The sequence below is a fragment of the Columba livia genome, chromosome 15 (genome assembly GCF_036013475.1).
Source record: "Columba livia isolate bColLiv1 breed racing homer chromosome 15, bColLiv1.pat.W.v2, whole genome shotgun sequence".
NCBI classification, from domain to species: Eukaryota; Metazoa; Chordata; class Aves; order Columbiformes; family Columbidae; genus Columba; species Columba livia.
This window is the reverse complement of record NC_088616.1, coordinates 14,241,385-14,266,161: the sequence shown is the minus strand read 5'-3', so window position 1 is coordinate 14,266,161 and position 24,777 is coordinate 14,241,385. Positions and strand designations below refer to the sequence as shown.

The following is a 24,777-nucleotide window of genomic DNA, read 5'->3' as shown; positions in this document are numbered from 1 at the left end:
AAGTGAGGCCAAGCTACCAGCTGGGAGGTCTGAAAAGACAGAGCAGTTCTTCTATGGCACCAAGTGAGATGGGCAAAGGAGGGACTGTCCCTGGAGGAGCTTGTGTCCCACAGTGCACACAACACTGTCCTCTCTGTGTTTTCCGTGATTGGTTTTATGCTGTAACACCGGCTGTGGCTTATAATTTTCTGTTCTTGCTCAGAAATTATAGAGGAGTGAAAGGGAGATGCGTTTCAGCCGTTTGATGCTTCAGGAGCGTTCAGCAGCGTTACTGGATGAAAGGAGCGACGCGGTGGTTTTGCTCCGCAGAGGTCCCAGAAATAGGCAGGCATGAAGCACCGCGGGGTTTTGGGCTCGCTGAGAAGGACAGCAGAAACCGGCACCAGCCCTCGGTCATTCCCCGACCGCTGGAGCCCTTCGATGGAGTCGTACACCTGGTGCTTTCCCATGTAGTCCTTTCAAGAGGCTCGTTTGAGAGCAAGCCTTGTAAAGAAGAGCCAGAAATAAACAGCTCTTGATCCCATTTTTGGGATGAGAGGAACATAAGAAGAGAATCGTTAAAGATGGGGCAATCAGTGAATAAACGCCTATTTTTTAACAAGGCTGACATTAGAAGGCTGTTGTGTGTTACAACATGATTTCTGCCATAGTGTGTGGGGGAAAGGGAAACCTTTGGGTCTACATACAGCAGCTAAAGAAAAGGCCTGAGATGCAGCAGAGCAAGTGTCTCCTGGGGATGTTGTTCTACCTGGTGCTGGGTGTCCACACAGGACCACTCTGCCCTTGGTCTTGTTCAGTCCTGTCAACCAGACAGTGGTAAAATCACCTTTCCTCCGGGGAGGACTCTGTAGTTTAATAGGTTTTGTACCTCTGTCTCTCTGGGTGTTTTTACAAACGGAAAGTGGTTTTGCTTGTCAGTGCAGCTCCTCTGAAGTTCTGCATGAGGTTTAGTATCATCTTCTCTGCCCCATCAATTCAGTCGGCGTTTCCCTGGTTGCTCTAAGTAGTGTTGTCCCATTTTTACAGTTGTGGTAATACCAGCAACTATGGCCAGATATCATGGCTCAAATGCCCTTCTGTTTGTATTAACAATGCTGACCATCAGCTTTTTAATCCCCACATGTATACTTTGCTCGGCCACCTGTCCTCTCTCAGCGTAGAGGAGCAGAAGGGCAATGTACACTGAGATGACAGTAACACAAACACAGGGACAGTGTCCAATGCAGAAAGCCAAGCACTCTGCAACTGCTGTGATAAGGAGCGCTAGGTTGTGTGCAAATTAATATTCAACCAGGATTGTTGCCGGGATGGTGTGGCAAGAGCAAACACACCAGGAGCCACTGCAGTGCCATGGACCACGTGGTGACCAGCGGGAGATGTGGGATCATGGCTTTGGCCGTGTCCAGGACCACTGCAGGACACCCTGCTGTGGGGGAAGCAGGGGCCACGTTGAGTCGCTCCTTCTCTCAGGGATAAGAATATATAGTCTTTTTATAGCACTGTGCACATCACCAGGGCTCCCACAAGCCTCTTTGGGGTCCTTGGGTCTTCTTATTAACGGGGAAAGCAACAGCTCTGTGTTGGTGTCTGCACAAAGGGTGATGTCTGAGGGGCTGAGGCCATGTCTGCTCATGACCCGGAGGAGGAGGTTCCCTTTGGACCACTTTGGGTCCTCCACAGGTACAGATAATTAACCCTGGAGACGTCACTAGGGCTGTAAACCATCTCCATCTTCTCATATACAGTGGTGCCTGTAGCCCGGTGCACAGAAGAGGCCATTGGTGTGGCTCTTACCGATGGGCTTAACAGCTCTCTCAGAGACATTTCCTACTGAATAAGTTACTATGTGAGATGGGATAGGGTGGAAAAAAGTGACAATTTTGTGAAACAGTTGAAATTAGAAGCAGCATTGATGTCAGCTTGCAGTCTGCTGCTATTTTTATTTGTTTTAGCACATCCGCAGCACGAGCGCATTGAGGAGCACCCGTCGCTCACCCTCGCAGTATTGCAGGACATTTTCCCTGGGTCACCAGCCTCGGGCAGACAAGAGCTCTGCAGGAATAGCAGCCCAAACTTAGGCAACTTTCTTCCTTTTTCTTAGATGAAGTGCTGGGGTGCTGCCGTGGCCTCACCTGCAGCACTGTTGTGTGGTTTGCTTGCCCACAATGCTAAAACCCTTTAAACGTTGCCAGGAAACATGTTCTGGAGAGGCTTCTCCTCTGCTTTATCCCTCCTGGGTGCCATTTCAGTGATTTTCACATTAAAAAAATAGCCTCAGTAAGTACACACTCTACCATCACATTAGGTTCAAAGGGCTGTCTAAGTATAAAAGTACTGCTTTAATACCTTGATTTTGTATAAAATTACATGATGATGAGTGTTCATAGTCACCCTACCTGCATCTCTGACCTGTGGTGGCAATTTTGGTTGGGAGGTGGAATTTTTATCAGCTATGATTTTCTCACATCTGTGGAGCCAGGAAGACAACAGCTACGAGAGATGTGCAAAAACAAAACAAAAAAACCAAAGTTGGGTAGATAAGGTGTTTGCAGAAGTTCACCAGCCACACACATGCCCTGTGGATGTGGCTGTTGTTGGGAATGATGTGGGAGCCCTGCACAGTGGCATCCCCACCACCAGCCATACAGGTCCCCCCTGTGACCATTCGTCCCCATAGGGTCACAGCAAGGTTGGCAGAGCATGTCACCGCAGGAAGAGAAGTACTCCTGCTGTGAAACGGGTCAGGGAACGGTGTCACTGTCCCCCTCCCCCAGCTGGGTGACAGAGCACTGTGGGTTTGATGAGGTTCTGCATCTTGTCCGCTCCTTAGAGCATCACCTCTAGGTCAGCTAATTGCTCCCACTCAAACCTCTTTTGAACAAACAAGCATTTCCTTGCATGTGAAATCAATGCACTGCTTATTTACTTTTTCGGGGGTTAGCTAACACCCCCGTTCTCCTCTGAAGCCTGGCTTTGCCTCAGTTTGTGTGAGAGGAGAAAATACTGACTCACAAACCTGCTTCCTGCTGAGAAATCACAACAGCTGTTAGCAGAGGTTATTGGAAAATCAAAGGGTTTGTGAGAGAGAAGAAATGCAGTTAATCCCGGCTGGGGAGTTGCTGCCCTCACACCTGGTTTCTCCTCCCACCTCTCATTGCAGTTCTTGGTGTCCTTCTGGTATGGGACCCCGTGAAGGGGAGAAGCAGCCTTTGGATGCAGAGATAAGTTATGTCTCCCAGGGTCTGTTTGCTTCAAGGTGTCTTGAAAGGGGGAGACCCCATAAAATGGGAATAATGTTCCTGCTGCAGCGTGCTGCCAGGGTTCAGCTCTTCAGCGCAGCGTGGGGAAGCAGGAATCAAGGCACGCACCTCCATAAACCAGCTAATTGATTTCTGTCAGGCACTGATTACATGAATCATTGAGCAAATCGCAGCCGTGCAAAGCCGGGGATGTCTGAGATGTCATCCTACCAAAAATGGCAGCCCTGCTGCTTGGCTATTCTGCGTGGGTGTGGAGGTGACCTGCCAGCGGCTTGGCACCCACTGTGTGTGTTTATGAGGCAAAATAAATATTTGGGCAGAGACAAAAAAATGCTGCTGACCTCTGGGCACGGCCACACAGGATCTGCCTGCTCTGACTGGCAGATAATTGCAGAAGCACTTGGGTTTCTCCAAGGCTGAATGTGCCCATGGCAGAAGAGTGATGCCTGATGCAGGGGAACATGATGCACGTGGGTTCCTCGGCTGGGGCTCATCTCCCCTCAGCCGCGTAGGTCAGCCGGTGGGCTCAGGGGACATGGGGAAGGGGACGGGGCTGGACTGAGCAGGAAAGGAGACTCGTGCTCCTTCCCAGTGTGATGGGAAGAAAGGAGATTATGTCCTGACCCATCCCCACAGCCACCCACCGGCACGGGGAGTTTGCACACCTGCAGCTGAACCGGCCAGAGGCTCCACTGCACAGTCTGTCTGTGTGCATCATGCATTTTCACTGTTTCTCTGGTAGAAAGCGGCTGGTTCTGTGTGTGTCTGGAGGAAATGCTGAGCTGCCTAAAGCCAAACAACAAAAGCCATCTTGTGCAACCCTGCTCCCGAGAGCAAACAGGAAGTCAGGAGCAGAAGTGAAATGGAAAGCAATCCCAAAATATCATAGCTGGGGAGCGTTGGCTCTGGCTGATCTCCTGTGGGCATAGTGCTCACCGTGCCAGCAGATTGCTTGGTCCTCACCTGCCTCCTGCATGGATACCTTGACCTGATGGCTTCCTGGAGCTTGGGGCATGGGCAGGCAAGTCAGCAAAGCCACCAGGCTGTGCAGTGGGACATCAAAAGTCCCATTAGTTCAAGTTTTATTCCACACCAAGTCTGACGTCCAGAGTGTTCTGCCTGAGGATGATGGATGCCTTTCAGTCCTGGACAAGTGTCTCCCAGCAGGTCTGTCCCCTCCAGCCCCTTCCCTCCTGGACCCAAAATACGAGGTACAGGAGGATAAGATAAATGGGGATGAGAGGGGGAGACACAAGTGAAGGTATATGGTGTATATGGTATCGCAGCCAGAAACCCCCCTAGGAGCTGGGCTGGGAGGACAGTAGCAGTTCCTGGTCCCTCCTGATTATACCCCTCAATAAAAGTGATGAAGCCAACAAAAGTGAGACTGGACAGGGCACGGGGAGCAAGTCTGGTTCAGCACCACTGTGGCTGTAGGAACAGCCGGGGCCTCAGCCCCATGTGAACCTCACGGCTTTCGGGTGAGAGGCAGGAGAAAGGGATTAGGGATGTTCACGCCCTTTGCTATCAATATCTTTTCCGCTTGCAAAACTTGTCCTTTCAGCAGTTTCAAGAGGTGTGTGTGGCACTGGGCATTTTATCGACATCTGAATTCAGGGAGAAACCTGCCCAAGGGTTAAAGTTTGAGCAACCAAACAAACAAGACAACTCCTCCTTCTGCATCATGTGAGTGCAGCTGTGGCGGCCCAGGGCGGGGAAAATAAAAATAAGCCAACGCTGTGGCTTTGCAGGAGACTGGTGCTCTCAGAGCAGGCTGGGAGACACAATGGATCTCCTGCCAAGCTTTTCTTTCGTCACTTGGCTGCTCCTCATTGTTTCCTTCAGTCTCCTGATGCTGTAAGTAAAGGCTGGTCCTCAGGGGTGACCAGGGAGGAGGAAAATCCTGTTCCTGTGGCTGGGGAGGGGCTGGGGCCATCACCCTCAGCATCACGTGCCCAAATATATGAATTAGTGTTAATAAACTCATCCTCCTGTGCTACTTTCAAGGCAGAAGCGAGGGCTGATAAAGAGGGGCTGTAGGGCTCCCCGTGCCCACTGGAAGGGAAGGAGGAAGCTGGTCTGGGCTGGGAGGGAAATAAAAAAGCACTTTTTGATTTATTTTTCTTTTCTCAACACATCCAAAGGAGAAGCGGCTTCCGTGTTTTGAACCACAGCAAGCTCTGGTTGGCTGCAGAGGGACAGGGTGTCCCTGGCTGGGCTGGGCTCTGGGAGCAGGGCAGTGCCTGATGTCTAAGTTTGCCCATGTACTTGCAGCAGTGGAAGCCCCTGTTTAAACAGTTATATTGGCAAAATTGCCCTTTTGGTTATGTTGCTCAGGGGAGCTGCAGAGAGCTGTAGAGGCAAAAATCTTAATTTTGCTGTTATAATTTATGTCCCTGCTCAGCTGCTGTGCTCCTGTGGCTCTACCACCTGAGCATCACAGTAGGTCTTTGCAAAGGCAAACACAAGGGCAGGTCTCACCTTGCAAACTTAATCTCCCTTCAGTCACCTGAGTCACAGATCCCAGATCTGGAGAACTAAATGAGGCCTCTTAATGATGACCTGAGGTGTCCATGTGCACTGTGTTTGCCTGGGGTGCACTACAGCTCATTTCAGCCCTTCTCTTGTATCAAAATGTACCCCAAATTATCTTGTACCCCAAGTGATCCCACATTTATTGCAGGAAGAGACTATCCTCAGCAGCTCTGCTGCTGGTGGTCCGTAATTCCGTCTTTCTCTGCATGGCAGGAACCATCTATTTAAGCTGTTCACTGTTCTCAGGCTGAAGAACCTTTTCATTTCATTGTACAAATGCACCTCACATGGTCTTTGCTTGGCAGCTATGGGGTATGGACCTTCCAGACCTTCAAGAAGCTGGGCATTCCCGGGCCACGGCCTCTGCCGTTTTTGGGGACCTTTCTGGCGTATCGGCATGTGAGTACTGGCAGCTGCCACTCTGTACCTACCTTAGATGCTTACCTGTAGCTGGTGCTGGTTTTCCCATCCTTTGGGCATCTCTTTTCTCTGCCCTTGATTCAGTTGGATGGAAATGATGCTGTCAGGATAGGGAGCTCTTTGGAAACACAGAGAACACAAAAATTACTTTCAGGGTCTGCTTGACCTGAGTAAGGTGTGCTGTGTTTTTCAACTACTTTATAATTTAAGTTATTAGTTTCTCCCTGGATTTCTACCTGCTCCCCAGCAGCTGAAGTTCTATTTGAAACAAATAATAAAATATTGGAGATGTACCCAAGACTGCTAATTTCTGAGAACTGCATGACTTTTGTGTCATCCCCATGAAGAGTCTGAATTAGCCCCAGCAATGCCCCATGCAGCCACTTGCTGTTGGACCAGCCTGAGACTAAGCCAGGTGAACAGATTTCTAAATAAAACCCAAATATTATCAAGTTACCAAACCTTACCAAATAGTTAGGCAGTAGGTGGTTCCAGTTAACCAGAAATGCAGAACAAAATGTATTAGCTTCAATGAAAGAGGTGTTTTAGCTTGTTTTTGCCAGGCTTACAGCATGCATGTGGCCTCTTACTGATGGTGTAGTTGATGCATGGTGAGTGTTATGTGTCCCATAAGTTTCATCCTTACACATAACATCAGTTCAAACCATAATGGAAAGAAAGCAAAACAAAAAAGCCGTCATCACTTTGGTTCAATAACTGCAGTGGAAGATCTCATGAGGACAAGGCAGCAGCAGCTCTAACTTGTTGAGCTGAAGATGGAAGGACACCCTGGGATCTAGTTCTGCCACTAACTCTGCTCACGCTTAAACTGTGTACACTGTCATACCTTGTTTTCATTACATTTTTAGTACAGGTTGGCCAGTGGAAGTTGAAAGTGTTGCTTTACTTTTTTTCTCTCTCTGCTTTCTTTCCTCCCTCCAGTGCGAATGTCCCCTAAGTGTCTAGATGACTGAAGAGCTACCATGAGCCCCCAACCTCTGCCACTTACAATGGGGCCGTGGGACACACTGTGCTGCCAGCTGTGACCTGCTTTGATCACTCTTCGCTGGCAAAATGTTCATTTCTCCTTTCTTCTTTTGCAGGGAATCATGCAATTTGATCAGATGTGCTTTGAAAAATACGGTAAAGTCTGGGGGTGAGTTTCTTTCCGCAGAACAAAACTGCCTGTTTTGGGTACTCCGCGGCCCCAAAATAGAGTGGGAAAAGCTATGTCGCCACCATGTCTCAGCACTGTCATTCCAATGGTGACAGCTTGCAAAAATCTGGGGTCACCACTGGGAAAGTCCCCAGCCATCTCTCCAAGGCTTCTCTCTTGCTGGGATTCCAATGCAGTGCAGGTCTGGGATGATGGTGGCCAGTTGCAGGGAGGAAGAGGGTGTCATTTTTTTTGCATATAAGCTTTGAAAAGAACCTTTTTTTCTCTTCCCCTTTGTAAGTACTAAAAAGCTAAACAGCAGCGTTAGTGACCTCAGGGCTGGGAAATTTTCCACCACAGAGAGCCCAGGGAGCTCCCCTTGTCCTCCAACACCCCCCAAATCAGCCCAGTCATTCCTTTATCTCTTCGCTCCAGATGCTTTAGTGAGAAAAGGCACCCAACCACAAAGCCTGCCCAGAAAACTCCACTGCTTGGTGTCAAACTGAGCCTCGTGCCTTTGAAGCTGCTGTTCTGCCTGTCCCGAGCAGAAAGCAAGCTGCAAGCCGCCACCGTGTTTTTCATCTCGCTCCCTGCATCTCCCAGAGCTGGGGCATGAGGTACCCTTCAATCTGCCTCCCCGCTCCCTGCACAGCGCGGGTTTTGTGCAGGGGCCTCTTATCATCCTCCTCTTGGGAATCTCTCAAAACGAAGCAAAATTGTTGCACACCAAAAAGAAAGAAAAAAAAAAAAAAAAGGAAAAAAAAATCCTAGGAGGCTTCATGAAACCCCAGCGCAATTTTTTTTTAAGATTAAATGTTCTCAAGTCTCTTGAAGATGGCAGCTTCCCTTGGCTGTGGCCCAAGGCTCCCTACCCTTTAGCCCATACCATGCCTTTTAAGTTTTTCTGTCTCTGTTGATTGGAAAATGGAGGAGACAGAGGAGTTTTTCCCCTCTCATTCCCTCATAGACCATGCAGAAAAATCTCTTTACCCTACAGGCAGGCTATTCAGCCTGGATTTATTGACTCCAGCAACCAGTTGTGGAAACAGAGCTCAGACAGCCCAAGTGCGGGGCATCACTGTGGTGGCAAAAACCACCTTTTATCTACACCCACACTGCTTTGGCAACTCTCTAATACCACAGACTATTGCTAGAGATGCTCATGCTGTCTATGTTTGGCACTTTCTTTCCCTTTCTCCTGTTTTACTGCATAATAAAACAGTTTCAGCCTCATCCCTTTGGCTGTTTTGTCAGAAGGGACTCAGCTGGCCCAAACACTCTGGGCTCCAGCAGTCGATGTGCGTCGCTCTGACCACAGACCAAGCTGCTCCTGCTCCAGCTGACCGTGAGCGATGGACTGAATGTGGATTTCTCTTGGTTTAGGATTTTTGATGGCAGGCAGCCTGTGATGGCCGTTTTGGACCCCATCATCATCAAACACATCCTGGTGAAAGAGTGCTATACCATTTTTACCAATCGCCGGGTAGGTATCTAGCCCTGAGCTTTCCTCTGCAGTACAAAGGGCATGGAACAATCTTCTTGGATTTTGTTCTCCTTCTCTGAGCCCTTCAGCAAGCAGTTTTTCTCTGTTGTGCCCCAGTTTATTGATGGTACCAACAATGAAACTAGGGGGGAGTAGAGGCCACGCAGGCTGGGACATTGGGACTTCAGCCTGCATGTACCCTAGGGCTGATTTAATTTATGACTCTTATGCTTCTGTTTCCATTTCTGTCATTTGCTGTTTAAGGTAGAGCTGATATGACTTCAGGGGTCAAGTCAATACTCCGTGGTGGTGGTGGTGGTGGTGGTGGTGGTGTTGATTGGGGGTTTTTTGCATTGCAGTCATGCAGAAGGAGGCTGGAAACCTCCACCCATCTCCCTGTATAACTGTGTGCCTTTTGCTGTAACATTCTCCCTGTGCAGTTCTTTGGTCTGAATGGGATCATGGACTCAGCTCTCCTTTTGGCTCAAGATGAGAACTGGAAAAGGATTCGTACTGTGCTGTCTCCAACCTTCACCAGTGGGAAGCTGAAGGAGGTAAAACAGGGTCCACTGGTACTTTGCATCAATAGCTGGAGGAGGACTGGGCCCATTCTGAATACAAACCTTCCCCCCAAATGGGGAAGTTTGCCAGGACCAGATCCATTAACACCTGCATTGTTGGGTGCAATTCAGCAATACGGTGGCTGTCTACCATCAGAGGAAGTCAAGAGAAGGGTGTGGGGGGTGAAATGGCACGCAGGGCATTGAAAACGGAGGCTGTTTGCCCTATGACCTGTATTTTCTTCTTGTGAAGCACATGGGTGCCCATTTTCCATGTGCTCAGGAGCCACGTTCCCTCCCAGCTGGAGTGGATGCTTAGCTGGAATGGGAGCTGCACGTGGATTTTGCACGGAGAACCTTGCTTGATCGTAGTCTGATGAGCTCTGTGGAGCAGTCATTAAGATGAAATAAAGCTGAGGCCTGGAAATGGTACTTTCCCCTCACCTGCCCTTCCTTCAGAAGCCAAAGACTTGGCAAGTTACAGATGGTGGTAGAGAATTGCCCAGCCTTGTTTGGTGGAGGTCAAAGAGTCAACAGTGCCTTCTGCTTTGGCTTGCATTTCAGATGTTCTCTATCATTAATCACTATGGTGAAAAATTAGTGAAAAACATTGAGAAGAAAGTGGCTGCTGATGAGTTCCTGGCCATAAAGGAGTGAGTAACTGTGTGGGGCTGACAGGAAAGAGTTTGCAAACAGTGTGGGGAAGGGGCTGTTTTGGAGAGCCTTCTCCATGCTGCAGTGTAGATCCCTTGTCAGCTATGGAGGCAAAGTCCATAGTGGTCATGGGCATGGGATGTTCCTTGCAGTGGGCTTGCTGTGCTGTGCTCTGTTCTGCTCAGACTGGGTAGCTGTGCTCCGATCCTCATTTCATTTTACTGGGGTTGCATTTTGAGGAAGGTGTAGGACCCATGCCAGAAGCCCCACAACTCACAGATGTGGTGTTTTTTGATGTCATTTTTACAGTCTCTTTTACAGATGGAAATCAGAATACAGTCTTTGTCACCCCAAACTGCAGTTTAGTCCTTTCCAACTACAACCTCAGTTTTTGACACTGAAAAAAAGGGGAGGGGGGGGGATGAATGCAGCTGGCAAAACTTGGGAAAATATAATGCCAATTACTGCCAAATCAGGACATCACCTACTATGTTAGGACTCTGCACTGAGACCTTGATTAAAAGAAATTCTCATCCAAGGGATTCCCTATCAAGGGTTGTTCCTAGATGTTCTCTTATTCACTAGTCTGGTTATGTTCATCCCATTCACTCTCTCTTCTTCTCTACCTAGCATTTTTGGAGCCTACAGCATGGATGTGGTAACTGGCACTTCTTTCAGTGTGAATATTGACTCCATGGACAACCCCAGTGACCCCTTTGTCATCAACATGAAGAAATGTCTCACATTCAATTTTCTAAACCCCCTGTTCTTTTTCATAGGTATGACACATCTCATCCAGCTCTGAATCTATGACAGAGCTGGTGACCACCTGCATTTCCTGATAGGTCCCTTAGTAGCTTTAAGTCCTCTTTGCCAGACAGGAGATACTCAGCACTTTGCAGGATTAGATTCACCCTAGCAGATCTATAGAAATATTTCCCCAGGGAAACCACAGTCAAGACGTGTATGGCCCATGTGGGTCTTTGCAGTACCCTCCTACAAGCAGAGACCCTGTTGGCAGAGACATGATGGAGAGCTGCTCTGTCACAGGGAGCTGCACTTAGTGTGGCATTGTGGCCATACAGCAATATATAGAAAATATTCTCAAGGGCTATTGTGTGCTATCCATGGATAGGTAGAAAGAGAGCTGAAGGCAACAAAAAGCAATTTTTTTGCTTCAGACTCCAGATTTATCCCTCTCCTTTCTATGCTTTGAGCCACTTTTTAGTTTCTTGGGGCTCTTTGAGCTAAAATATGTTGTTCTTTTCCCTCCTTTTAGTGTTGTTCCCCTTTGTCACCCCAGTGCTGGAAAAGATGAATATGACTCTGTTTCCCTCAGAGGCCTTGGACTTCTTCAAGAATGTCTTCATAAAAATGAAGAAGGAACGAGGAAAGGGCAGTGACATGGTAAGTCCAGCCCAGGAGGCCTCTTCTCATCCCTGTGCTGTTCTTCTGAGCGTAGGAGAGACCTGGTGGCTTCTTCAGAAGCTGTGCTGTGTCACCTACTCTCAGTAACAGCTCCCAGCTCATCAGACCTGGGGAGGGCCAGAAGCATGTCCTGCTTGGGCTTTCATGTGGAGAAAGTATCTGTGTTCATAGGGGGTCTCCAGTTTTTGAACCTCAACGTTTGCTGAAGCTGTGAGCCTGCTACTGGGGCTGTGAATGGTGCAGGTGGCTCAACAGGAACCTTGTCCTGGACGAGGTTTGCCTCCTCCCCACCTGCATCTTCTCTGACTACCTCTATTCCTTATCAGAACCGGGTTGATTTCTTGCAACTCATGGTTGACTCACAGAGCTCACAGGACAGCTCCAAGTCTGCTGAGACCAGCTTGTACAAAGGTACGTCTTGAGATCTGTTTTCTCAGCAGAGGTCATGGTGGTTCCTCATGAGGTTAAAGGAAGGAAGTAGGAGAGGATTTTGGTCATTAATCCTACGAGAGATTCAAGGTCTCGGCAGTGGTGCCGTTATGATGCTTATCACATATCAACCATGTTTTATTATATCCCATTTCCTGTGATAAATCCTGAGGCCTGTTTGTGCAACAAAGAGCAAACAGGCTGAATATCTCCTTACTCCCATTTCTTAGTTTATCTTCTCTGAAGGCCAGTGATGTTGGCTGTATTTCATAAGGCACACAAAGCATATATGCTGTATGTACCCTTCTTATCTGTGAGCTCATCTCTGTTCCTCATCCTAGGTAAACTCTTAGATTTAGAAAATAATGGCTCAGCCAAGGTGTAGTCCCAGTCCATCAGCCTCAATCAAGACAGGATGCTTGTAGACTTTTGAGGTGACACGACAGGGTGTTTGTAGGGTACCCTGCATCCTGGCAATACCTGGACATTACTGCAGTACCACTGTTAAATCCTGTATTGTCCTTACTACCACTGCCACATTATGCCCAGGGCTACTAACCCCTCAGCAGCACAAGGCTCACCTCATAGCTTAGAAGAGCTGCTGGACATCCTTCATTTCTAACTTTTCCTGGCTTGTGGCCCTCTTTTCTCTTTTTTTTGGCCCAGGGGTGTGGTCCCAGAAGACAACAGAGACTTTTTGAATCAGGCTCAGGCTGCACATATCTTGATTCTGCTCTTAATGACAGCACCATAACACTGCTGATCTTGGCAGCAGTTTTCTGGCTGTACAACAGCTCCTGACCCACCCCTTTTTGGTACCAGAGGTTGCCAGCCAGGATTAGCTGGATGTGTCCTTTACCAGCCGTTAAGTGGTTATGGATAGCGTTACCTAGATTGACCAGGGGGATCCTGAATTCCCAAGGGTGAACCACTGTAGCTTTCAACTTCTCGCATGTGCTTTTATGTCTCTTTTCAGCATTAAGTGATGAGGAGATTCTGGCCCAGGCTCTTATTTTTGTCTTGGCTGGTTATGAGACCACCAGCTCCACCCTCAGCTACATAGCATATAAGCTGGCCACACACCCCGATGTGCAGCAACGACTCCAGGATGAGATTGATGCCAGTCTGCCCAACAAGGTAAAGGAGGGTGGGAAGATGCTGGGGTTGTCCACACCTGTGCCTTGTAGGCCCTGAACCAAAAGCCAGGTTGGAAGCAAGACAGAGTGGAGGAGGTGCTGGAACTGAGATTTCCCCTGCCCTGGTCTCTGATGCCCAAAGGAGAAGCACTGGGAGGGTTTTGGGGTTCAAGTCCCATGTTCGTAACCATCCTGATTCCTCTCCCCAGGCTACTCCCACGTATGATGCCGTCATGCAGATGGAATATCTTGACATGGTGGTGAATGAAGTCCTCCGTCTCTTCCCCATTGGGGGGCGGATTGAGAGGGTCTGCAAGCAGACGGTGGAGATCAATGGTGTGACGATTCCAAAGGGCATGGCAATCATAATCCCAGCCTACGTGATGCATCATGACCCGGCATACTGGACGGAGCCGGAGGAGTTCAGGCCTGAGAGGTGAGGGCCAGGTGGGGGGAACAGATGCACGTTCAACTTCAGCCCTGGGAGCAGAAATGACAGCAAAAGTGGGAATGCATGATTATAACATTTAAATTAGGCGTTTATCATTGTCTGACATCTAGTCCCAGCATTACCATGAGGAGAGTTTTATGATCTACATCCATAAACTGTGCATGGAATTTAATTAACTGCATTGAAGGAAGCGACAGTGAGAGCAGCTCCCAGCAGCTGTAACACTGAGGGGTTTATGGCCAGATATTAAAACCAGAGCCATTGGGTGATTGGCACGATGCCGTGCAAATCAGCAGTGGAAGGGCAAAGACAGGTAGGAAATAAAAGTTAATTTTTAACTCAAGTTATGAAGCAATCCTTGCTTAGAAGTCTCTGTCTGACCCTGAGAAATGAGGCAATAACCCAAGGCAGACCTGGGAGACCCTGGGCCTACTAGTCTTCAGGTGGCCATGAAGATGTCGAGGGCTGGTCCAGAGAGAGCAGGACCAGATCTGTGCCCTTGCAGCAGAAGATGAAATGCTGCTGGAAACTAACCCCAGTACGACAATGTGGTGGCTTTTGGGACAAAATGTGGCAGCAGTATCCAGCAGAAGTCAGGGAGGGAGATGTGTGCTGCTGAAATCACCTATGGACCCCTATGGTCATCTTGTGTTGAATGCAGAAGGGTGTTGAATGCAGAAGGAACCACCCAAATGGGAGTGCTCTGGCAACCAGCATGTTACACCAGTTATTCCAGTAGCCTCAACCTTACTCTAGTTGACAAATCAGGTGTGGGGAGCTGGCCAGGAGCTCTTTAGGGATCACTTGCCTTGCTTGGGAGTTCATCAGAGGGATGTGCTGGGCTTAGTGGTGAGATACTTCTCTGCTGACTTAGCATGGCTGGGTTTGTACCTGGACCTCATGCACTGCGAATGAAAAGCTTTCTGACATGAAAACTAACTGATCACTAAGAAGTATTACTGAAAATGCTCAGTGGCAAATTTCTCTGTGAAGCTGATTTTTCTTCCCTGTTTTTTCATGATGAGGCTGGGAATGGCTGGTGTGTCTCTAAAGCAACCCTGCCTTTAGTCACACAGGGGGAGAACATCTTTGTGTTCGCTCAGTCCTTTGATCTAAAGGGAAGACATGAAACTGCAGACCTGTATGGTTTAGGGTTTGAAATCTGGGTTCAGTTTTTGAGCTGAGAGGGAGTTCTGAGAAAAGAGTAGTTATGAAATCTATTAGCATATTTCAGGTATTCCCTGTTCACCTGATGCACCTGGAGATGCACAGCCAACTCCAAGCAGCAGGATGAAAGCACGGGCATAAAGTAGTTATTGAGACAGAAATAAGGGTCTTAGCTGAGTTCTTGTAATGCGTACAGAAAGACAAAAAGCTTTTGCCTTCCCAGACCCCTCATCACTTCAGATCTGAAAGCTGACACATTCAGGAACAGGAGCTCTTTCTAACTTCTTGCTGTTGTTGTTGTAATCAGGTTCAGTAAAGAGAACAGAGAGTCTATGGACCCCTACATCTTCTTGCCATTTGGAGCTGGCCCCCGGAATTGCATAGGAATGAGGTTTGCTCTCCTCACCGTGAAAGTGGCTGTGGTCATCCTGCTGCAAAACTTCTCATTCAGAACTTGCAAAGAGACTCCGGTGAGGATATGGGCTGATGTCTTTTATTACCTGTCCTTTAGTCCCACTGAGATGGCCCTGTGCGCTCTCTTTTGCCGACATCTCAGGATAAACAGGGAACTGTCTCTCACGCACATTTAATCCCTTTCTTCCCCGAGGATTTCCGAGACCAGGACCACTGAACCTTGCCTGCAGACTTGGGTTTTACTGCTTCACACAGAGATCAGGGAGGAAGATCGCACTGTGAATTAGAGAGGCATATGGGAATAACTGTATTTAAATCTTCTCAGTTAATTTAAATGGTTCACTACAAGTTAGTGATACATTTTCTTAAGCCTTTACAGAAGCAAATTTGAAGTTGGTGGAGTATGTCAGGCTGAAAACCCTGAAGTCCTCTGTCTCTATTTGGGTGCATCCAAGATGTGGGGTGCTCCCCTCCCCACAGTTCCTTGCTGGTTTGCCTTGGCCTGGCGTAGGAAGACCCTGCTCCAGAGGGCAGACAGGGAATATCCCCCGAGCCCCCTCCGAGGCTGTGCTTGAAACACAAACACGGTTATTTGCTGTGAGAGACCCCAAGACAATGAAATCCATCTTTTATGGGCCACCAGGAGGTCTCTAAGTGGTAGCAATGTCCAAGCAAGTGCAATCTGAGCTGAATTTGAATTGGCAACCCGCTCCCACTTTGAGGCTATGTGGGATCCCACCAGGTTTTGGTTTTGCCCGGGATCCCCATGAACCCCACACGCAGTGCTGATGGGTCAGGCCCTGCAAGACGGGGCTGTTTGACATGAAATAAACGCGATGGCTGTTGGAAATTATATATGAAGCAAGCCCTCCTGAAAACATGGCAACTCCCTGTGACTCAGAACAGGTAGCACTATGTTTGGTGTTAGCTTCCAACCCTGACCCTGCTTTCTGCATCAACTGCCACCAAAGGCATTGCCATTAATACATTTTGTTCACAAAGCGAGCTTGGGAAATCAGAGCAGAGGGGACAGCAAGTGTAATCAAAGGACATTTGTTGCAAGAAACAGAAAAATCCTTATTAAATTATTACTTGGCACGGGTGCTCAGCTGGAATCTCTGCAGATTCAGATTGCAACTCAACTAGTAACCTGGAGGTGAAAGACTGTAATAGTCCATTAACAATGCAGTGACCTATCCACCCTCCCCCAAGTCTAATGACATTTTTCTAGTCCTCTGCAATCCATAAAATTGATTCTTTTTATAACTGCCTTTAATTAAAAGGAGACAAGTTAAATATGTATTGTATTATTGGTGCCCATAGGTTTATGGGGCTCTTTCAGCCCTTTTTTCTATAGATGTCATGTATATCAGATCAGAGCAGGAGGGAAAAATTCATGCTGGAACATCCCTTTGGAATATGTATATGCAAGCTGCAGTCTCCTCCCACTTCTCCACTGATGGCACATTGGGCTCCGAGCCACATTGCTTAAATTTCCTGAAACAAAGCTTACTGGGATATGGGGATTTTACTGCAGCTTGTCAGGCTGGGGGTGTATTACCCTTGTCCTGATGGGTACAACGAAAGCCAGAGTAGACTTGGTAAAACACTCTTCCCTTCCCTGCAAGATGACTCCATCCAACACCAGTTTGTTCTTTTTATTGAGGTTTCCAGCCCACCCCCAGGGAACCCATCACTTTTCTGTGTGAGGATGTTTTTTCTTTGGTACTCAGTCTGTGCAGCGATCTTAGTTTTGTTTTTCCCGGAGAGCTTAGAGCTCCACCAGCCCCCATTACGATCTGGCTCCCATAGCACAGATACCCTTCAGCATTAAACAAAATGACACTGCATGCTCCTCCTTAGCTGGGGCTCCCTGGATGGATTTTGGCTGTTTTTTCCTCCATGTGCAGCCTGTTGATCACTGCACCGAGCTCATCCTCCCGTGCTATGTGAAAACCAGAATTCCCTAACCAGTTTATGCAAGGCCTGAGGGCTATTAAAGCTCAACTTGTAGCTGTTTTGCATGAATAGTAGTGATAGTCATGCTATAAGTACAGGATATTTCAAACAGATGGACCCAATTTTGTATAAATACTGCTGTGAAATTGGGTCCATCTCTTTGAAACACCCTGTACATCTCTAAGTTAGGAAAAGCATTGAAAAGAAGGGGCAGCTGAGGTGTATGTGGGCTGTAGGGATCCTGTCAGTGTCATGACTCTCCTTTTTCCCAGCTTACATGGCTATTTTGTTTTTGTTTTGTTTTTCCTCCTGCTCAAGATCCCACTGGTTCTGGACACAAAAGGTGTGATAAGACCGAAGAAGCCCATTGTCCTGAAGGTGGTCCCCAGAGCCCAAGCTAATCTGGAGAAGTGAAGGAAGCAGGAACGGATCAGAGACTCTTGTTTGATGATGCTTCCTCTAACTCTGGAGAGGAGACCCCAGCTGATATGTACGGTCTAGAAATATTAGGGGTGCAATCCCCCATTTCACAACAGGGCATTAGCCGTTTGGCCCAGCATAATTACATGGGCATTATCCTAATGAACTTGAGCCCCAGATCCCGCTGTCCCTGATCACAATAGACATTTTGCAAGACCGTTTTCACTCAAGTTATTTGGGCGCTTTTTTCTCCCTATGAAGAGGCACTTTTCTAAGCAATTTGATTCCAGACACTGTCAGTCTTTTCTGGCAGTGCAATTTAAATCAAGATAGGGAGAGCAAATTGCACATACTTAAGTAATGCTACCATTGCTCCTGTTCCTACTGCCTGCTGGGTGACCCTGTATGTCTTCTGGTTTTATTCTTCTGGGAATGCAGAGTTGTCCAGGACTATTTCCTCAGCTGTGTGCTGTGACCCTGACAAGTGTTAAAGTGGTCATATCCTCGCAGGAATGAACGCCTGCAGCAAATTTTCTGATGCTGATTTATTTAGATTTTCTTATGATTTTAGATGGCTTTTTGCGTGATTCAGACTGCAGATGAATTAACTGAAGGAGCCCAGGGCAGAGACAAGCAGTTACCCCTAATGACTGGAGATTTGCAGAGCTGGAGACAAGTGCCCTGTGTGTGTTTCCTGATTGTTTGCTTATTTTACTGCAGGCATGCAGCCATCCCCCATAGAAGGGATTGTCAAAATAGGCACCATTTATATTGCTATCGTGACACCTTTTAGTCTCTGATTTACATTAGGCCATTGTAAGACCAACCTAACTGAAATAATAAAGATGCAGAGTGCAGCACTGAGACCCTTCAGATGTTCTGGAGAGCCCTTGTCTGGAAGAAAGGTGTTGCCTTTGACTATTGAGAGCTGAAAGTCATGCTACACTTTGTCATTTTTGTAGATTCTAGAAGTCCTGTATGCTCACATTTCATCTCATTCCTCCAGAAGCTGCTACTGGGGGTTAACTGCAATAAAGATCTCACTTACCTCCTCTGTAACCAACTGATGCCAGTCTCTGAATCTGTTCTTTCCTCTATACACAAGTGAATCCAACTGTAGGTCTCGTAAGCCATTGGCCAAACAGCAATGTGGTCTCATTACCTTTCCCAGCCGGGCTTCCTCACTTCTTTGGTGGGATTATCAAAAGAAATCTCTCTGCCTCAAAAATCCGTGCCACGGAGTGGAGATAGAAGTCGTCTTTTGCAGTTCATTCTTCCTCTGTCACCTCGTAGCACCTCAAATGACTGAGGGTGCAGTCTGACTCATCTCAGCCAACATTTGTCTTTCTGTGAAAGCAGAGGACTTTGATTCCAGCATCTGCTCCATGCTGCAACCAGCTGACCTCATGCAGGTTCAAAGTGCTCTCCATGCTCTCTCCTAAACACTTCATGCACGTGCTTCAGCTGACCCTTCCATAGGAGAATGTCTTCTGCTTCCAAGCTGTCAAATTCCAGCAATGGGTGAAATGCATGTGCATATATATATATATATATCTAACGCAGTCACTACCGTGTATAATGCTGCTTGCATTCCTGGAGGATGAAAACTCATTATATCATGACTGAATCCAAGGCATTCCTCCATGTGTATTGTCAGTAGCAAGAACTTCTGGAGATGCGGAGCTTAAGGTATCACAGTGCAAAATAAATGGCTGAGCAGAGCCATTGATGGTATGAGATGTTCTCCATTGCAAAACAGGGCTGAGGAACTTCAGTCACTAGACAGCAGGTTTTGTATTTCTTTTATATTCTTAGGTAGATATGTTTATTATTATTATTGTATATTCTTTTTAAAATTTTCTGGATATATTTTTGAGGAATTGAGTAGAAAACCCCTAAAGAGACATAATAAGCTTTCCACAGCAGATTAAATTCCCTGGTGAAAGACACCCTTGACTGGAGGTGTAAGAGGAAGAGTAAGGTTGCTTCTCTAGAGAGCCACCGATGAGCTGGGTGAGAGGGTTAGAAAATTCCCAGCAGCTCGGCCAGCTATGGTTTCCCCTTCTGCCTTCCTGACCTGCAGCGGTGCAGCTGCTTCTGCCACCAATGTACAGAAGAGACAGTTTGTTTTCAGCGGTTATTGTCCCCTTTTTGAGAGCCATGGTACTGTGTTTGGCTGTGATGGCACATCTCAGGGGAGAATGACAAAATATAGAAGCAGTCAGAACCCTGGAGAATAAATAGCCAAAAAGTGACTGCACCGTCACAGCGGTTCACAAAAAAGGGGCATAGAAAATCCTCAGGTCTCTGCCTTGAGAGGTGACTGAGAAGATGAGGGTGACAAAGTCACACATAGTGTCACAGGTCAGGGATGAATTCATAACCTTGCTTGGAGCAAAGGCCATAGCTTGCCCAGTGGCAGCAAGGGAAGGGTTTTGCCTCCTCGCTCCTTGCCTCTGTTGGAGTTAATCACTCACATACAAATGTCAACACTACGGAAAACATCCTTCAGGATAATCTCTCTCACAAAGCTGCTTAACATTTTGGTAATATACAGTTCACTTGCAGGTGTCAAAGGATTTCAGCCTCTCTCATCTGTGTTCAAAGGCATCTTCATCTGCCGGCACCCCGTGCCGATGGAGCGGGCGAGCGCGCTGCTGCAACCGGCAGCACCGACATACCCGCAGAGGCCGGACAAACGCTCAGCTCTGCTTTATCTCCCGACACCTGCGTGGGATTCTGGCAAGGGACAAAACAATGCCGAGGTGTGCCCAATCTCAGCTTCATCTCGCTGAATTTGGCCGTGCCTAAGAGCAGAATGCGCACACCTTCATTGATTGCCATGTGTCTTAGAGGGAGGTTTGGCATTGGATTTTTGGCTTTGTGGAGTGTCTGGGAGGGACCTTACAGAACTGCTCAGACGCTGGGAGTTTTCCAGCAGGCACAGCACATGGGACACTCTTTCTTGGCTGTATTCCAGACTGGGCAGCTATTTGGGGGTTGCTCTGTGTCAGCCTTTTCTGATCCAGTTTCCAGAGGTAATGAGCTTGCACCACTCCCCTGTATCCGGAGGGAAATAGAGCTGTGCTCTTCAACAGCCGCGTGCCTCAGTTTACCTGAATGTTTGTTTTTAAATTATTTACAGCTAGGAAACAGTGAACTTTGGCGTGCATCCACCTTATGCCATGCTTTGATTCAGATCACAGCACGGTCAGAGTAAGTGAATGGGTTTCCTTTTGGATGACACTGAAGCCGAAGTGCTTCAGGAGCTCATCCAACATGCTCCAGCTGCCGACAGCTTGAAGTGAGTCCTCTACTCACCCTAAAAAACTTATGGGATGAATGCAGTGCCTTCAGTACCTACTCCTTTGCCCTGCATATCCCCCACCTATAGCATAACACCGCTCCCTACTGCAAACAGCTTCAGCTTGACAACAGCTCCTTCTGCAAGGACAGTCCACCATCAAGTTGCACCATTCAAATCTGGCCCCATTCACTCGTGTTTCAATTATTTTGGCTTGTTTCAAGTGTGAGCACTTGCACTTGCACCCACTTGCACTTAACGTGGTGCTCGCTCATTGGAGTGTTATCACTGCCAGGTTTAATGTGCTTGAGAACTTTGCCAGCCTTTGGTCCTCTACCCTGGCTGTGCAAGCTGCAGATCCCTGGGCCAGTCCCTGGTACAGTGGTCATGTTTGCCACAATTTGCAAGACACTTGGAGCTTTCGTGACCCCGATCCAGGCTTGCATAGGGGTTGTCCATATTATTGCTGCTGATATTGCACTGGACCTGCTGCTGAAGAAAGACAAGCCTCCAGACACCCTTACTGAATGCTCGATTCAGTTAAAATCGATGGAATAATCAGCCCACAGAGTCTGCCCAAAGGTCAGGAAGCAGTGATTTTCTCCTGCAGCAGCTTTGGTCCTGAGTTCTTGTTTTAGTGTGGGGATTGCAAGCAAAAGCACTTCAGCTGGTAGGTTATAAAAGTGTTATGACTGCTGGTATTAAGCTGACAGGCTAATGTAACAAGGGCATAACAAGGTCTCCTAAAATAGAGAGGTAAATTCTTTGCAGCGCTCATTCCCTGGACAACTGAGAAACAAGCTGGTGATGGACATGGCGCAGGCTGGGCTGTCATCCTGCAAGGCAAAATACAGCAAAGACTCAAAGAGGAGCCCGTCAGCATGGAGGAGGCGGAGGATGCCAGGAGGAGAGAGTGCCAGACCACAGGACAAGACCAGGTGGGGACAACACCTTTTTCTCACCCTCATTCCATCCCATGGCCCCAAATTTCATGCCCTTCCAGCCTCTCCCTGTCTGTCCGAGACACCTCTGTGGCTCCTCAATCCCACGTGTGCCATCAGCCTTCATCTACAGTGTCACAACAGTGGCACCTGAATGGGAGGACCTATCTTTACCCCTCTAATCACTCAGGTACACGAACACTGTCAGCCGGACTCATGATATACTGTGGACTGAATCTGCAGAAACACTTTGATCTTTCATTTTTAAGCCCAGCGATTTAATCCCCCACAGAGTGAAGGTAAATGGCCGTGATGCTGCTTCAGTGGATTCGAGGTTTCAAGTTGAACAGCAGTCATTTGACCACTCTTTTAAAGTTCATATCATTTGAATGTCATATGTCAAACCGATGTTACTTCTGTGGAAGGCAAATAGATGTTTATTCCCCTCACAGCTGGCCAGCAGTCTGACATTCATTATTGAAGCCTTGCAGCTGCCAGGGATTGAAGATACCTGTAGGAGTGCATCTATCAAAGCCTTCCACCTCCTAAGGGTTATTCCCTCTAATATGTTTTAGCTCAGGCTCATTTTACGTTTAAACTGTACGTTTACAGTTGGTTTTTTCCTATGTCTGGGCAAGGTCAGGCACTGGTTTTTGCCCATTCCCTCCAAAATTATGTCGTTACCTCATTTTTCATGGTATCTCCTGGGTTCAGACTCACCATCCCTGTGCATCAGCCCCCAGTGTGACTGTTCCTCTGCCTGGTCTTATGGCTGTGGGCAGCAGCCAGCTCGCAGGACCTTGGCATCCTGATGCAGCTCCAGCCTCCCTGGGAACACTACAAATTCTATTTCAGGGGAGTAAGTTTATGCATGAAATATCCAATATTTTCCAGCTTATTGGGCATTAAAATATTCGATGGGCTGCAGAGGATTTTGCAGGGAAAAAAAAAAAAAAAAGACAACAGAGATGATCATATTAGTTTGCACTTAGATATTGCCCTGAACGTCACAGAGTAATTTACACCTGTACAAAGAGTCTGTGGAGTTATATTGAATCAGACCTGGAGCATTTTACAGCTACTTTGCAAGAGCATAAATGATAACATAAGGTGCAAAGGAAACAGCCAGCCGGACAATTACAGCACGTCTTCACACGCCTTATTAATTCTCATTACAGCCCTCTGCTCTGAGGCTCCGCATCTTGCCTTCCCCAGCAAGGACGGTGAGGCTGGGGAGCCAATTTAGCCACCTGCCAAATTTGTAGTGTCTGACTGCTGGTATCGATGTGTTCTTGGTCCTGGGGAGCTGGATGCTCCTTGCCAATGCCTGAGATGCATCTTGCTAAATCACAGTGATGGAAATCACAGCTGCCTCCTGTCCTACCAGGCTTCTGATCAATGTGTGATGTTACGTCCAACTGCATGTATTTCTTTTTGTCTATTTTATTTTTATTAAGCTTACCTCCATATGGATCTCAGGAAGGAGGGGTGATGTTCATCTGAAAGGTTATTGTGGCCTTTCCATACTTAAAAGGTACCTATAGGAAAGATGGGGACAGACTTTTTAGCAGGGCTTGTTGTGAAAGGACAAATGGTGAGGGTTTTAAACTAAAGAAGGAGAGATTCAGGCTGGAAATGAGGAAGAAATTTTTTACACTGAAGGTGATAAAACACTGTCCCAGGTTGGTCAGAGATGTGGTGGATGAACCATCCCTGGAGACATCCCAGGCCAGGCTGGACGGGGCTCTGAGCAACCTGAGCTGGTGAAGATGTCCCTGTGTCCCTGGCAGGGTGTGATTGGATGAGCTTGGAAGGTCCCTTCAACCCAAACTATTCTGTGACTCTACAATTCTATGATTCAAAGACCACAAGCCCAATTCCCTGTTTGTGTTGATGCCCCCATGGGACAGGTCGGTGTGTGCATGCAGGGTTGTGGTTCTCAGGACATGAGGAAATGGGTTAAAAGAGGATTATCCAGCTGCTCTCAAAGAGAGAGGCTGGAAGCACTGCCAGCAAGTGTCTGAGCCGTGCTCGTGCGCTCAGGTTAATGACCCGATATACAGCTGCCAGCATTGCTCTGTATCTACAGTAACATTTCACGAGCAGTATGATTGTTTGCCGTAGCTCTCACATTTATGTCTGATACTCAAACTCCTTAAAAGAGAGCAGCTACCCGGTGTTTCTCAGCACTCTTGCCACATTTCCCACTCGGAGCATCCTGCTTAAAAGCTGGTAGACCTGAACCTTTCCCACTGAAGATGACAAGAAAGACCTGGCAAGTGTGGAGCTACACAGGCAGGAGACAGCCTGAATAGTTAGACCGGTTGTACGCGGTTGGGAGATTGGCTGTCTAATGTTCTTTCTGGGAATCTTATTAATGTTATCTTATTATTTCATAATAGATATAACCCATGTGCTAGTGCTGGCAGGCTGTAATTGGGCTTTGCCAGGGAATTACTCATATTTTTCATTCTTGAAGGAATGAAGAGCATATTCGGTTATGCTAATGACCTCATTTGTGTGGATTCCATTCACTTGATATGTCTCACTCGTGAAGTATTGCAGCTAGAGCGATGATTTCTCACTCAAAGTAAACGTCGGGGTGTCTCGAAGCAGATGCTCTCCTCTCCAGATGCTGAACGGATGCCTACACCAGCTTTGCCTCTCCTTTGACAGCTGCAGACTCACTCAAAGGTGGATTATTTTGCAGAGCGGGTTTTGCTGATGGTGATGCGCATCTTTTCTCCCCTCTCAGCGTCTCAGGGTGATGCGAGAGACGTGGAGCTCTTTGACATGGGGAGAAAAACATTTGTTACATATTGCTGCTTTATAAATCCTTTCTGCCTGTCTAGTAACCCTTATTTGCACCTCAGGCCTTTGGGGGTGTCTTGTTAGAATGCTACAGGAGGTAGAGCATCACCACAAGTCCTCAGCTGAGGGGTTTTTCAGCTCTCTATGGGGTACAAATGACAGTTTCAGCCATGGAGCTCCTTCCTCCTCATACTTACAATTACGCTCCTTTGTGCATGTATCAAAGCACAAGCAACATATCCTTGTCAA

At 47.6% G+C, this 24,777-nt stretch overlaps 1 protein-coding gene across 1 annotated transcript; it reads left to right on the top strand.

Annotated features, from left to right (window-relative positions):
- Positions 1–4,946: 4,946 nt before the first annotated feature.
- LOC102088003 (cytochrome P450 3A5) lies at positions 4,947–18,539 on the top strand. The gene is made up of 13 exons (XM_005504508.4): positions 4,947–5,117; positions 6,101–6,194; positions 7,319–7,371; positions 8,755–8,854; positions 9,295–9,408; positions 9,979–10,067; positions 10,699–10,847; positions 11,348–11,475; positions 11,823–11,907; positions 12,902–13,062; positions 13,271–13,497; positions 14,987–15,149; positions 17,371–18,539. The coding sequence occupies exons 1-13, from the start codon at positions 5,047–5,049 to the stop codon at positions 17,464–17,466; spliced, it is 1,530 nt and encodes a 509-aa protein (XP_005504565.2). The 5' UTR covers positions 4,947–5,046; the 3' UTR covers positions 17,467–18,539.
- The last annotated feature ends 6,238 nt before the right edge of the window (positions 18,540–24,777 follow it).

What these genes read in the sequence shown, in the direction of transcription:
- LOC102088003 (XM_005504508.4), top strand. Translation starts at nt 5,047, where the DNA reads ATGGATCTCCTGCCAAGCTTTTCTTTCGTCACTTGGCTGCTCCTCATT. An exon ending in GAGGAAAGGGCAGTGACATG is followed by an intron (nt 11,476 to 11,822) that starts GTAAGTCCAGCC and finishes ATTCCTTATCAG; the next exon opens with AACCGGGTTGATTTCTTGCA. An exon ending in GAGGAGTTCAGGCCTGAGAG is followed by an intron (nt 13,498 to 14,986) that starts GTGAGGGCCAGG and finishes TGTTGTAATCAG; the next exon opens with GTTCAGTAAAGAGAACAGAG.